Source organism: Exophiala bonariae (genome assembly GCF_035927105.1).
Source record: "Exophiala bonariae strain CCFEE 5792 chromosome Unknown scaffold_10, whole genome shotgun sequence".
Lineage (NCBI taxonomy): Eukaryota > Fungi > Ascomycota > Eurotiomycetes > Chaetothyriales > Herpotrichiellaceae > Exophiala > Exophiala bonariae.
Genome location: NW_027042485.1, coordinates 952476 through 967123, shown reverse-complemented (window position 1 = coordinate 967123; position 14648 = coordinate 952476). Strand labels below are relative to the sequence as shown.

The 14648-nt window shown below is 50.8% G+C and overlaps 6 protein-coding genes across 6 annotated transcripts; 1 reads left to right on the top strand and 5 right to left on the bottom strand.

Annotated features, from left to right (window-relative positions):
- Positions 1-13: 13 nt before the first annotated feature.
- Positions 14-832, bottom strand: LTR84_001621 (uncharacterized protein; the record flags this gene model as incomplete). The annotated part of the gene is made up of 1 exon (XM_064845244.1): positions 14-832. The coding sequence occupies one exon, from the start codon at positions 830-832 to the stop codon at positions 14-16; it is 819 nt and encodes a 272-aa protein (XP_064707502.1).
- Positions 833-1447: 615 nt separating this feature from the next.
- Positions 1448-4474, bottom strand: LTR84_001620 (uncharacterized protein; the record flags this gene model as incomplete). The annotated part of the gene is made up of 1 exon (XM_064845243.1): positions 1448-4474. The coding sequence occupies one exon, from the start codon at positions 4472-4474 to the stop codon at positions 1448-1450; it is 3027 nt and encodes a 1008-aa protein (XP_064707501.1).
- Positions 4475-5758: 1284 nt separating this feature from the next.
- On the bottom strand, positions 5759-6912 carry LTR84_001619 (uncharacterized protein; the record flags this gene model as incomplete). The annotated part of the gene is made up of 2 exons (XM_064845242.1): positions 5759-6499; positions 6553-6912. The coding sequence occupies 2 exons, from the start codon at positions 6910-6912 to the stop codon at positions 5759-5761; spliced, it is 1101 nt and encodes a 366-aa protein (XP_064707500.1).
- Positions 6913-8256: 1344 nt separating this feature from the next.
- On the top strand, positions 8257-9576 carry LTR84_001618 (uncharacterized protein; the record flags this gene model as incomplete). Its single annotated transcript, XM_064845241.1, has 2 exons — positions 8257-8266; positions 8330-9576. The coding sequence occupies 2 exons, from the start codon at positions 8257-8259 to the stop codon at positions 9574-9576; spliced, it is 1257 nt and encodes a 418-aa protein (XP_064707499.1).
- A 562-nt stretch (positions 9577-10138) lies between these two features.
- Positions 10139-11927, bottom strand: LTR84_001617 (beta-tubulin; the record flags this gene model as incomplete). Its single annotated transcript, XM_064845240.1, has 8 exons — positions 10139-10870; positions 10917-11239; positions 11297-11429; positions 11480-11534; positions 11585-11626; positions 11691-11716; positions 11769-11792; positions 11916-11927. The coding sequence occupies 8 exons, from the start codon at positions 11925-11927 to the stop codon at positions 10139-10141; spliced, it is 1347 nt and encodes a 448-aa protein (XP_064707498.1).
- A 584-nt stretch (positions 11928-12511) lies between these two features.
- LTR84_001616 (uncharacterized protein) lies at positions 12512-14219 on the bottom strand (the record flags this gene model as incomplete). Its single annotated transcript, XM_064845239.1, has 2 exons — positions 12512-12672; positions 12728-14219. The coding sequence occupies 2 exons, from the start codon at positions 14217-14219 to the stop codon at positions 12512-12514; spliced, it is 1653 nt and encodes a 550-aa protein (XP_064707497.1).
- Positions 14220-14648: the final 429 nt, after the last annotated feature.

Below are 14648 nucleotides of genomic sequence, written 5' to 3'. Positions count from 1 at the left end.
TTCAAAATCACCTTCACCCAGTAGACTCCTCATAAGCAACATCCATTTTCTCGGAGCCAGGAAACATGCGTCCAACATCCTCCTCGTCCAAAACCTCCAAATCCCACCCTTCATCGCCATACTCACCCTCATCCTTCCCAATCGCATATTCCCCACCACTGAGATCCTTATAGGAGACCTTCCCATCCCGCCTCGACTTCACCTTGATCGCACGATACGCAAACACGATCTTCGATGACCCGCCAAACTGGACGTCCCGGCCGGTCCCAACCTTCAAATCCGCCTTCGGGCCCGCTTCCGCAGGCACGCCGAACGGCAACGCACTGACACCGACCTTCAAACTCGGTCCCTGGGTCGTACTCGTCGCATCAGCCATGCGGAGCCCCGTCGCGATCTTCAGGCCCGTGATCATGTAGACGGACTTATTTCCGACAAAGCTCTCGGCGATGAAGTCTTGCACGCTCTTGGATGAGAACACGCACTCCTGGACGAACTCGGCCGTGGGGTCGAATTCCTCCGTCTCGAGCACCTCGCACGCATACGTGTGCTTCCTGTCCTGCGCGAACCCGTAGATGGCCTCGGCGCTGCCGACCCCCGATGCGATGTCGGCGTACACGCCGCCGCCGACGTCGATGTTCTTGCTCGACGTGTCCTTGAAGTCGCTCTTGGTGCTGTTGTTGCGGAGGTGCGTCGGGATCGTCACGTATTCGTCCTGGTTCAGCGGCCGGGTTAGTCGCTTCAGGCTCGAGAAGATGCTCCCCAGCCGTGGTGCCGTGGCGCTGTCTGGTGAGATGTCGAAGTTTGGCGCCCGGAAGTAGTACAGCTTTGGCATTTTAAACCAGGGACTTTAGTCCAATGTCTTGATACCTCGGTTTTGGTGGGCCCAAGGAAATTGGTGATCGGGTTTGGAGAGGGGCAGATTCCCCCCTCGATTAGAAAGCTGAGTGCAGACGAGATTCTATTTGAGACTATCTCAACGATGTTCAAAATGCAGGACCGAGCGAGGGAAAACGTAGCGAAATATTGAATACTTCCAGCCAGGCTGGAGTCGAAGTCGATCTGCTGATGGGAGGTGACTGTACGCTAGCCAACCCGTAGCGGGGCGAAGATCCTTGTATGCCCGTCAGGTCGATCCGAACCGCTTGTCCTTCAGCCTAATGGAGATGGGCCTTGACTGGCCAGTTAGACTGAGGCATGCATGATCAGTTCAACCTGTGAGGATGTTCGAAAACTGTGGACAACAGGAGATGTGTGACACACTGGACTCTTATTGCATTGATCGGGTGCTTAGTTGTAGTATATTTATGAGAAGAAATGCGCTGTAGATCAACTCGCCTTGAGCTTCGATCTCCATGTCCATATGTTTTTGACCAAACCCAAAATAATTGAACATCACCATCCAGATATATTCCTTCGAAGTTGATTTCGCATTTCAGATCCTCTTTCTCTAATCAACGCTGTATGGAGAACCAAGACACTCACGGTCGGGAAAGTCATCCTCGCCATCCTGGACCCAATGTTTCCCATCTTCATCCACATGATACATGGAATTGACCAGTACCGAGCCCGTAAGAGTGTGATTATATTCCCCCGAACTCCTACCACTACCGGGATGACGGAGATAGTCCATATAGTGCTTGCCGTTTGGTTTTCCGGAAGGAGACTCGAGGTCGCCCTCCTTGTGTTGAGGCGTCAGTGACGATTTTTTGCCGATTGGAACAGCATGGCCTGATCGGCGCGGAGTTTCTTCGTCATCCGAGAAGCCATGGAATACGTTGAGTGTCTCTGGAGACATGGGTGGAGATGGGAAGTTGTGGATAGCAAGACCAGTGCCGGCTCTGCTGCCCGGTAGCGACCTCACCAGCGCCTTGTCAAGATCTATTGTCGACAATGCCGGGGGTTCTGTATCGCTATCAGCGCGGATGTGAATACGCTCCGACTTCTGAGTGTCCTGCGTCTGCAACTTTGGGCGGACAAACAGGTCATCGGATGGCTTGCGTTCTACGGCAGGCTCCAGGATGGGTGACGACAGCTCGTCAGGAACAGTATCGTGTTCTTCTTCCATGTGGGGTGTTGTTATGGCAGTGGGCTTTGCCTCGTCTCTTTCAACTTCTTGCTCTGGTTCCTCTTTGGCAGTTTCATTCTTCTCGCCCAACTCTATCTCCTCCTTATCGACCACGCCACCAGATCCCTTGCCATCATCCGTTCCTGCTCGTAAGGTAGACTCAGCACTATTCACAGACTCCGTAACATCCTCAAGTCGCTTAGGTTTCATAGGCACATCATCATTCAAGAGATCCGCTTTAGACTCCAGTGCTGACTTCGATGGCCGTAGACGCTGTGATGACTTACGAGCAGGAATTTCGACTTTTGTAGGCCGGTCTTTGCGTGAGAGGCCTGCTGATTCTTTGGTGGGCTCTTCAGACTGGATCTGGTTTTGGGTAGTCCTGGCGTTGGACACTTTTCTTTTCTCAACAAACACAATCATCCAAACACCAATACTATCGTCGCTACCTAGCAGAGGAGTGGCTGAGATCCAGCATGGGCGGGAATTGTCGGGTTTCGACCCTGGCTTTATCTCTGTCCCATCACGTCGTTTTCCAGGATCGAGCATAAAGTTTATCTTGGCGGAGACGGCAACACCGCTTCCCAGACTTTCCTTGAGTCCTGCTAGAGTGTTTAACGGTGCCGCAATGTGAGACAAGAATGGATGTTGGACGACGTTACCAAACCTCTGTCTCAATGTCGGTGATTGGAAAACAACTCGTAGTGACGCCGCTGCTCGAATCAGCATGTAGCTGTCGTAAACCCCAGGAAGTGTGCCCGACAGTCCAGATTTCCCAGATTGAGCTAGATTCCATGTCTTGTCTTCACTTTCCTGCTCCTCATGCTCAGAGGTGGAATCAGACTCGCCCAAGACAACGCGTCGGCCACTGCTATTACTTCGCTCCGCATCTTCTGCTGTCAGGGAAGCGGACCTGCTGTGAGACCGAACCACTGCAGACTCTTCCAAGTCGAACATCTCGCTCAGATCACGCAGTTTCGCAAGTGTTCTGGATTTTCGCGTATCTTGTGGGTCCTCTTTGTCAGAATACCGGTTCATTTCTTTTTCTCTCTTCTCAATCTCTTGCATGATAAGGTATCGCTCAAGCGAATCAAAAGCTTTACCTTTCTCTACGAGCCTCGTGACGTCGACTTGAGCCCCTATGTGATATTTGACATTTCCCTTGTCGTCATGGAGGGGCGCGATCATCAATAGATTGATGAAAGGTCTTCCATCTCGCCGATAATTCAATAATGCTTCACAAGTCTGTTTACCTTCTCGAATACCTTGTCGTAGCCGTGCCACGGAACCTCGAGTAGTGTTCGCGCCCTGAAGGAACCGGCAATTGTGTCCAATGACATCATCGCGGCCATAGCCAGTGAGACGATAAAACTCCTCGCTAGCATAGATGATGGGATTGTCAGGCTGGTTAGGATCTGTAAGGCAGAAGACCTCTGACAGGCCATTGACGAGGTCTATCATCAAAGGGGTGCGTCGTCCAGCAATCTCATTGACCAGGCATTCAGTCGCCATCTTCACGAGTTTATAGGTAATGTACATGGGAAGTGCCGAATCGAGCAGTGTTTGGAACGAAGAAGAGTTTGCCTCTGCGAATGCGTTGTCCAAGGTTGCCGCAGATGAGGGCCTGGTCTGCAACGTTTCTCCATGCTCACTTTCTGTAGGATATTCGATACCTTCAGCGACCGAGTTGGCATACTCCACAGCTTTGATTGCTTTCTGTGTTTCAAGATAACGAAGAATTGTGCTGTGGTAGTGGGGTCTGTATTTCCCCACAAAGACAGTGAATTGGGCGAGATAATGTGGATGACGGAGTAGAACATTCAAATGTCCAGCGGAAAAAAGAGCTTCCGCCAAAGATTCAATGGATGGTGGCTTCGGCCGTGGTGGAGGTGGTCTCAGATCAAAGTCCAAAGCGTCCGAAGTATCTGAAGTAAAGGCACCACCAATGTCGGCTTCTGACAGTGTCCTTTGCAAGGGTGGTGCCGATTCTGGTTGTGAGGCTTTAACCGGGGAACGTTCTTTCCGGGGCCGCTCTATTCCCGAAAGGCCAAAGCGAGACGATCGCTTATTTGGTGAAGAATTTGAATGCTCGTAGGGGCCTGAGGCTGTCACAGCGTGAGACAAATTTGGACGATCTTTTTGCACATGTCCCGGGCCAGTGGTAGGGAATTGAGGGAGGGCGGTTTGATGATCCCAGTTGCGGAGAGATGGTTCATCTTTAGCCGGCTCGTGATTGTGCCGGGTTTGAGGTCTTTCCTGTAGACGAACCGCGGTATTTGGTGCACTTTTATTCTGCGACGTATTGTTGAATTGGTCTTTGGAATCAAGCTGCAATGGAACTGGCTTGCGGATTTTCTTTGAACGTCCAGAGCGTAGTCGGAGATTCTGCTTGATCCGTTCCAAATCCATGACGTCGTCGGGACCATGCACAACCTCCACACCTCAATCACCGACGATGAAGGCCAGCTTGAAGATTCCAGGAATGGGAGTAAAAGGCAAAGATCGATAGCAATAACCAAATAGAAAAATAAGTCGAATTATCTCAGCCCAACCAGCCCGGTTGCAGCCGAAGAAAAGGTGATGTTATCAAGTTGAAGGTGGATTTAGTGGTGTGATTTGGAAAAAAACATGAAGCAGAACTAGTTGTACAAGTATCGCGAGCGGCGGGTGGGGAGGATCAACGAACTACATCATTACAACTTGACTTACTTGTAGCATTTCCAAGGGATTTTCTTTTGGAACTCCTGCAGGGTTTTGCTCAAATGAGTGACACCTATCAGTTCCTAAACATGCTTCATTCTAGTGCGGATGCCAGGGCATGCAGGCGAAGGAGAAGAGTTTGAAAGTCTTCCCGTCATTGATGTACGCAACGCTAAGAGGTTACCGAGTAGAAAAAGCAGAGAAATACAGGTCAACCGGGAAGATTGAGTTTGCAATCGGGAATAGGGATCGAGGAAGGGGCATCTTCAGGCTTTAACGAGTGTTGGAACCAGGATCATGCGGCGGCTACAAATGGCTTTTTTAAGGAGCTGTGGCCCATCTGAGTAGCGGGTGGCTGGGTGGCTTTCGATCAAGTTAGGCAGCCCTATCTGACAGCCGAGCCTCTAACCTGGTTCAAGCACTTCACTATGCTGTGCCTCGACAACCTTCAGAACTATTCAGGCTGACTTACGAAGAATGGAGTATGCATATTTGGCTCTCTACCTCGTTAGGATGCCTCCTGTCTCAGAAGTTAACGATCTATTGACTGTCTCCACAGACTTCAAGCCGCTGGATATGACATGAGATGTTTATCACCAGGGTATCTTGGCAGGAATATATACCATAAGAAGATACCAGTCAAGATGGAAGGTGTGATGAGTGATATGGACAACGTTGGTTTCGGGTCCATTGCAGCAGGTCCCCTCCCATAGGTATCTATCTGCTATTCAAAACTCCAAATGCTCTATATTCATGAGTCAATACGTAGGAAATGATCGATGCGACTTACGTAGCACAGATGATATTGATATCCGCTGTGCGTCGCCAATTGCTGTTCCATGGTCCACGAATATGCAATATACCAGGTGTTCATCTCATAGAATGCTAGAAAACCGCGCAGTTGTCTCCCGTTCCCAAGTCGACACTTCAGCCTTACAGCAGAAAAGTAACGGCCCCTCTCGAGTAGTGGACAATCACATCTTGCTCGCATACCTATCGCAGATCATATCTCTCGCGTGCTTTCACAGCATCCTTTTCATTCTGTACACCTCCATTGGCATGATGGGCAGAACTATCAGGGAAATTCGCGGTCGCTCCAGGCAAGGGCAGGAATTTCCCAACGTCGCGTTGATACAACTTGTAGTCAGGATATTTCTGAGAGGACAATAGCTCCGTCAACCAAGTACTACTTTGGAAGAGAAAGAGGTAAGAGGCGGCACCAATTCCAGTCCAGTTGTACCAAGTTCCTGTGGCCAAACAGGACCAGACATAGAGCGTGACCCAGACAGTCTGTTCAGCAGTGAAGTTTGGGTGTCGAGAGTATGCCCAGAGACCTCCAGTCAGAAATCCGCGATCAAGATCAGCCCGTCTGTAGCCGTGTGGGGCCCTTGCAGTCTTCTTGTAATGCGCCTTGGCTTGATGATAATTCCACTGTTGCTGGTCTGCCACAAACGAGGTGGAAATTGCGAGAACCATCACGCTTGCCGCGATAGTGTCTCGCGAGGTCCAGCTCGGTGTAAGAGAGCTGTTCTTTGCAAGTCGTCCAGTGAGAAGCAGGACATATGTAGGCGTCGTGACGAGCAACAATAAGATAACCTGGGCGAACGAAATGAAGACAATATTGAAGAGGAAGAAGGCCACCGGGCCTGCATAGTCCTTGACAATCACCCAGCGGTAGTCTTCGCTCCCTATGGAATATCCACCTCGACGGAAGTAGTTGTAAGTTAAGCGGATCTGAGAAAATCATTAGTCGGGAGGTTCACGATACTTGGGGGGGGACATCTTACACTCCATAGGGTACTGACAGCAGCCACAGCGTCGACCCTTGTCGTATCCACCCCAGCCAAATGACCATAGACGGCATAATGAATGTTCCAGATGGTGGGAAGAATCGACCAGAAGCGGTCGACCTGAGAATAATTCCTGTTAATCTCAGAGGTTATGAGAAAGATTGGCGCGATGGCGAATACGAAAGCTAAGGAAGTCAGGAGAGGATTCGTATCCAGGTAGACCTGTTTGAGAGCTGCAGGATTGGCAATACTGTCAAAGACGACCTGTGGCACTGCACGCAACTGATCAAGATATGGCGCGACTGTGCTGAAGTAGTCTGCGCATTCATTCAAGGTTCGAACAACTGGAAGTGCCATTTTCGACAATACTTTGATGTGACAGCGTTCCCAAGGACTGAAAGTTGAGCTGAGATTGTTGTGTGCCTATGACGGGAGAAGGAAGCTCAGCACGACACCTTTTAAAAAACAAAGTTGGGTAAAGGACGACCAGTAAGTACGAGTAATAATGACGCACAACGTGAGATGCCCACGACGCCCCCCAAGGCAAAATATTCGTCCCTGCAAGATCCAGGGATCGAAGGGATGCCGTGGGGATCCTTGCTGGCGCCACAATTCCCCAGGTACCATCTCGCTCATCTGGGCGGATTGCCCCTGTTTGCCGAAGTCATTTCGTCATTGCCAAGAAAAGAGTATCACTGCCTCAACTCGACCGTGAAATGTGCGTATTCGTGTCAAACTTGCGTACTATCTACCTAGGTACCTAGCTAGGCACAATTTGAAGGACTCATTCTACTTACTAGCTAGGCCTGTCTGCATGTCTACCTAGGTAAATGGCAAAGCAAAGCGCTTACGCCTGTTGGGGCGTACTTTCCACCCAATGGCTTCCACCACACAGCCTAAACAGCGTCATGACTTATAGACGTAGGTAAAGGTACCTATCAGGTATATACTTACAGTAAAGGATGAGTAGTATCCATACGGTTGATCTCCGAAGTACGCAGAATGATTTGATCCTTGCCATCGCGCAGTACGGCCTTGAGCAAACACGCAAAATGATTGAAGATTCTCTCTCTGTCAACCAGTTCCTTCGTGCTTAAGTAGTCATGTACCTACAGCTCTGCCTAATGTAAAACTACGCCGTGGTGGGAAGGATTGGTATGGCTGCTTGTGTTCTCCTCCAACCTGATGCTCGCCGAAGTGTCCGACTCTGCCAGGAGCTAGACTCCAAAGATTTCTACAGGTTTGATAAAAGGATTCTCTCTTCTGCACGCGACCAGATTGTCATCAAACGTCTGATCTCGACGCACACCAAAACATTATGGAAGACTGCGTTAACCTCGTAATCAAGGTCTTCGTGCCGACACTCTTCGCTTCCACAACGGTGGTTCTTCGGTGAGATAAGCTTCTCTGACCCTGTTCTGTCATGGAAGTCAACCAATAGGACATCTTGCCGCGATTTAGTCCTGGCCAATAGGCCTTGATGCCGATGTTGAAGGCGACCTCCACGACGAGCGGCCACAACGGTCAAAGATCGAGAGGTATGGTCAAGTATAAAAGAACGGTTAGAGAAGTGTCTTGAGAGCAAGAGTCTTCACACTTCCATCGTTTAAATTAGTCTACATTGAACCTTCACATCAGGGATCTTTCAGTAAAACAACCAAGTCAACCACAAGCAGCATTTCTCAAAGCAAAATCTAAACCATGGCTCTTGGTAAGTCATTGGTCTCCGAGCATATACCGTCGCGGAGAGCCAACAGCTAACCATCAAATCAAGATCCATCCTCACCCATCGAGGTCCATGGGCGGAAATACGCTCTTCCCAAGTGTCCTACCGTGGTAGTGTGCGTGGACGGCTTCGACCCAGAATACCTAGACCAGGGGATCTCGGACGGGATCCTGCCCAACATGGGACGATTCGTGCAAACCGAGAGTTTCGCAGTGACAGCGAAATGCGCCATGCCGTCATTCACAAATCCGAACAACCTGTCCATCATCACGGGTGCCCCAACTGCCGCGCACGGCATCGCGGGGAATTTCTTCCTCGACAAGGAAACCAAGCAGGAGTTCATGTGCCTGGATGACTCGCTGCTGCGGGGCACCACGATCCTCAAGGAACTGAGTGAGCGCGGGGTGCGCGTCGCGGCCGTGACGGCCAAGGACAAGCTGCGGAAGATCATCGGGCACGGCCTGAAGGCCGCGAACGGCGCGATCTGTTTCTCGTCGGAGAAGGCCAGCGCCTGCAGCGTGGCGGAACACGGCGTCGGCGACGTCGAAGCGTGGATCGGCCGGCCCACGCCCTCGCAATACTCGGGCGACCTGTCGCTGTTCGTGCTCGACGCGGGCGTCAAGATCCTCGAGGAGCAGCGCGCGGATTTCCTCTACCTGACGCTCTCCGACTTCGTGCAGCACCACCACGCGCCGGGCTCGCGCGAGGCGAATGATTTCTACGACGCGCTCGACGTCCGCATCGGCAGACTCGCCGACCTTGGTGCCCTCGTTGCCATCACAGGCGACCACGGCATGAGCGACAAAGCCGACGTGCACGGTCAGCCCAACATCCTCTTCCTGCAGGACCGCCTGGAAGAGAAATGGGGCAAAGGATCCGCGCGCATCATATGCCCCATCACCGACCCGTTCGTCAAGCACCACGGCGCACTGGGCTCGTTTGTGCGCGTGCACCTGGAAGACAGCACGCAGGCCAACGACGTGTTGAGGTTCTGCCAGGGCCTGGCAGAGGTCGAGATCGCGCTACTCGGACACGTTGCCGCGGAGACATTTGAGATGCCGCTTGATCGCGAGGCGGATCTTGTCGTGATTGCCAAAAAGAATGCGGTGATCGGGAGTACGGCCGCCGAGCATGACTTGTCGTCTATTTCGGGTCACCGGCTGCGCTCACATGGTGGATTGTCAGAGCAGGCGATCCCGTTGATTTTGTCGGGGCCGGTGAAGAATAAGGATTTGCCCACTGATGGTTGGCGGAACTTCGATGCTTTTCATCTCGTCCTCAATGAGGCGGCGTAATCGGTGGAGGATTGTGAGAGCAGTGGTGACCATCTAGGTAGATAGCATTTAGCATTTCTCCTGAACACCTACTTCATAGGCTTGGAAAGCATCTTGGAGAAGGGGTTGACCATATTGCCTTCCAAATGGCGTCTGTCGTCTGTGAAAATACCGGGGCACGATCAGTCGACAACACATTTCCTAAGGCAGCAAACATCATAGGTAAGTAACGAGACAACCCAAGTTCGACAGAAGAGATACGTTCATGCAGCACCACATCGGGGGAAATTCAAAGTTAGTCCAGAGACAGTTATGCATCAATTCAATCTCGAATTTGCCTGTGTTTGATAAAGCACAATGGCTGCCTGTGATTAAACTCGAACAAAGCGAGCGACGGTTGCTCGTCACAGGTTCTGGCACCTCTGTCAACTGTTTGATGCTTTCAATTTATCGTTGATAATGACCCGCTTCGCTTTGAGGAAAAAAAGAGAGATGGCGCCATTGACCCAAACAAAACCAATCAATGGTCAGGAGGTACACACATCACAGAGCACAATTCAGTGTACAATGGTCAGACCATAATCTACTGCTCCTCCTCCAAGGGAACCTCTTCCTCACCATACTCCTCTTCACCCTCGGAGATACTAGCATCCTGGTATTGTTGATATTCAGAAACGAGATCGTTCATGTTCGACTCGGCCTCGGTGAACTCCATCTCGTCCATACCCTCACCAGTATACCAATGCAAGAAAGCCTTTCGTCGGAACATGGCAGTGAATTGATCTCCGATGCGCTTGAACAGCTCTTGAATAGAGGTCGAGTTTCCAACAAAAGTGGAAGACATCTTCAAACCACGTGGTGGGATGGAGCAAAGAGCAGTTTGGACATTGTTGGGGATCCACTCGACGAAGTAGCTATTGTTCTTGCTCTGAACGTTGCGCATCTGGTCCTCAACCTCCTTCATGCTAACCTTGCCACGGAAGATAGCTGAGCAGGTCAGGTAGCGACCATTTCGGAAATCGGAAGCAGCCATCATGTTCTTGGGGTCGAACATCTGTTGAGTGAGTTCGGGGACGGTGACAGCACGGAAGGAGTATGCACCACGGCTGGTGAGAGGAGCGAAGCCAACCATGAAGAAATGGAGACGAGGGAAGGGAACCATGTTGACGGCAAGTTTTCGAAGGTCAGAGTTCAATTGACCGGGGAAACGCAGGCAAGTGGTGACACCGGACATGACTGCTGAGACGAGATGGTTCAAATCGCCATATGAAGGGTTGGACAGTTTGAGAGTACGCATGCAAATGTCGTAGAGAGCCTGGAGAAAGTTAGGTAAGGACAGAAGAGCTACTGGAGAGACATACCTCGTTATCGATACAGAAGGTCTCATCCGAGTTCTCGACCAACTGATGGACAGAGAGGGTGGCGTTGTACGGCTCGACAACGGTATCGGAAACCTTGGGGGATGGAACAACGGAGAATGTGGCCATCATTCGGTCGGGGAACTCTTCTCGAATTTTGGAGATCAACAGCGTTCCCATACCGGCACCGGTACCACCACCGAGGGAGTGGGTGATTTGGAAACCTTGAAGGCAGTCGCAGCTTTCAGCCTCACGACGAACGACATCGAGAACTTGGTCGACAAGCTCAGCACCCTCGGTGTAGTGACCCTTGGCCCAGTTGTTGCCTGCAAAGGCGTGTTATTATCCTGCTCTAAGATACCGAAATTTGTAGAATATCATACCAGCTCCACTCTGACCGAAGACGAAGTTGTCGGGACGGAAGAGTTGACCGAAAGGACCAGCCCGGACGGCATCCATGGTACCGGGTTCGAGATCGACAAGGACGGCACGAGGAACATATTTGTTTCCAGAGGCCTGGGATTGTTAGTGTTTGGTACCAACTTATTTTTGCTGTCAAATCATACCTCATTGAAGTAGACGTTCATACGCTCGAGTTGAAGATCAGAAGTACCATTGTAACTAGAATTGTCAGTTCGAAATGAGGTGGTCTTGATATGTGACGCTCTTACACTCCGGATCCGTCGAGACCATGTTCACCCGAGATTTGTTGCCTGTAGTCAAGTTAGAGCTGGGTCGTGGGGGGAGATATCGCGTAAAGGCGGTGGGCTGTCGTACCAGAAGGCAGCACCAATTTGGTTGCCCTGAATCAATCGTTAGTTGAGGGCATCGAGATGAAGATGTTGATGTACTTACGCATTGGCCGGTCTGCAAGTGCACCTGTTCGTTTCAAAGAATGTCAGCTGTTGATCCTGTCAAGAAGATAGTGTTTGGTGGTATTGGTGGGGTTCACAGGGGTTCAATGGGCAAAGACGCGTTGATCTGAGATTGAGATAAACTTACGATCTCACGCATGATGATGGATGAATAAGGAGGTTTGAGGTATATGAAAGGGTGAGAAGAGGATCAAAGATGTCGGAAGCTACAATGAACCAGGAGTGAGAGGTAGTGGTCAAGGTCAAGAGTGGTGGAGAGGATGTTGCAGTGGTGCAGTTCAGTTGGTGGTTCAAAGTTGTGGGCAGAGTCGAAAGGAGAATTGGCCTCAAATCAACAAACCTGGGCGGATGCCAAGCCTCCAGCAGCGCGATAGGCGGTGAAGAAGGCGCTAACGCTACTCGTAACTGCCTGTTGGGTCTTGCCTGATAAAAACACCACTTCCCAAAACAGCGGGGTTGTATTGGAGCTAAGCTCTTTGGGGACTGGCGACGCGTAAAACACGTGAGGCTCTGTTTACACGGAGCAATGTAGCACTCAGAGGGCTTCTCTTTGGTCCTGTCTGAAGCTGATGATAGGATTAAAGACTATAACGAATTACACCAATCTACCATATGCTCCTGTAATGTCGTTTTGAAGTCCCGCACCATTGTGTCTGTCATTAATCATGCAATATACCGACATTAGTGAACATTAACCCATCCACAAAATCATCGGATTCTAGTTTACACGTCGTTTGAAGGATATTGGACGCTGGTCGTGGAAAGAGTTTCCTCCTTCAAAGACCGCATGCTCACGAAACGCGACAGAATCGCTGCTGATCCAGCTTTGTCGTTGGTCCCTGATGCTCTGGCACCACCAAATGGTTGTTGCCCAACAACAGCACCTACGTAGCATCGTTAGTGAAGAACCAGGGAAAAGAAAGATCAAATTTCACTCACCAGTACTCTTGCAGTTGATGTAATAGTTTCCGGCTGCGTTCCTCAATGCCTCCTCTGCATATCGGATCGCAGCCCGGTCCTTGGCGAATACCGCACCGGTAAGGGCATAGTCAGATGTGCTGTCAACGATCTTGCAGATTTTCTCGAAACCATCAGCTGCTGCATCGTCATACACGTAGATCGTCAAGATTGGTCCAAAAAATTCCGTGCTCAGGTTCTTGTGCTCCGGATTGCTAGTGGTATAAACTGTTGGGTGCACGAAATAACCTTTGGAGCTATCGTACTTGCCTCCAACAACCAGTTCAAGCTCATTGTCATCCTTTGCGGCGTCAATCACTCCAGACAACTTCTTGAAGCTAGCTTCGTGAATGACAGGGCCGATGAAGTTGCCAAAGTCTTCGGGAGGGCCAATCTTCAGCTTCTCTGTTTCTGTCACCAGCTTCGACTTGAACTCTGGCCAGATCGATGCAGGAACATATGCTCGGGATGTGGCGCTGCATTTCTGGCCTTGATACTCGAAAGCTCCTCGGACTGTTTGTACCACGGCATTCTCAACCTCAGCGCTGTTGTGGACTAGATGGAAGTTCTTGCCACCGGTTTCGCCAACAATTCTGGGATACCCTCTGTATCGGCCTTCACCGATGCCTTGGCCGATCTGAGCATACAACTTTCGAAAGACGGCCGTCGAGCCAGTATAGTGGAGCGCAGCGAACTGCTTGTGGCCGAGGACAGCCTTGGTCACCTCTTCAGCATCACCCGGTACGAATTGAATGACGCCTGCAGGTAAGCCGGCCTCGAGAAGAATCTGGTGGACCAAATAATTCGAAGCAATGGCAGAAGGACTAGGCTTCCAGACAACAACGTTGCCCATCAAAGCCGGTGCACCTGGCAGATTCCCACCGATAGCCGTAAAGTTGAAAGGAGATATAGCGTAGACAAACCCTTCCAATGGCCTGTACTCGACTCTGTTCCAAACACCAGGAGAGTTGTAAGGTGGTTGTTGAGCATACAGCTCCTCGGCATATCTGACGTTGAACTTGAGGAAATCAACCAGCTCTGCAGCTGCATCGATCTCAGCTTGCCAGGCATTCTTTCCTTGTCCCAGCATTGTTGCAGCCATAATCTCGTATCTATATTTCGTGCTGATCAAATCTGCCGCCTTCAGGAAGACCGCTGCACGGTCTGCAAAGGGCAGGGATTCCCAAGCAGGCTTTGCAGCCAGTGCACCCTCAATGGCATTGTTGACGTCTTGAGTGGAAGCGTTTGAATAGCTCGCAATCGTGGTAGCGTGAGAGGAAGGGTTGTTTTGTGTGAGGATGGAGGAAGTCTTGATGGACTTGCCCGACACGACAAGAGGAATCTCGATTGGTGCCCGTTTTTGCAATGCCTCTAGAGCAGCAGCCAGGCCTTCTCGGTCTGGGGAGCCTTTGGCATAGTGCTTGTTGGGCTCGTTGGTGATGGTTGGGATCTTGAACGCGGCGAGAGTCGACATTGTGAAGGGAGTGGAGGAGAAGCTTCGGACGGCTTGGGATGAGGAAATGGATCTTGAAGGGAGAGTGTTGTTACGAGGAAGAGAGAGCAGACGCTTGCAAGAACCAGACATTTTCAATTGAATAACAGTCAAGAACACCTGGACAGCCACTGAACGACACAATTGGAGAGGATATACTCCCCCTCCCTGCACCCCACGTTGATCTTTGTACTCGGGAAGCCATGACCAAAATCTTTGGTGTTGGTGCGGCTAATTACGGTTTCGTTCGGCTTCATTGCGTCATCCGTGGAGATGGCCGTTCAATTGTGAGCAACGATAGGCGGAGAGATGCTTTCAACGGTCGGTAACACAATCCGCCCTTGAAAGAGAAAACACTCAACTACGGCCCGAACATTCCGATGATGCTATCCAGCCTTGCAGTGCTTTGCT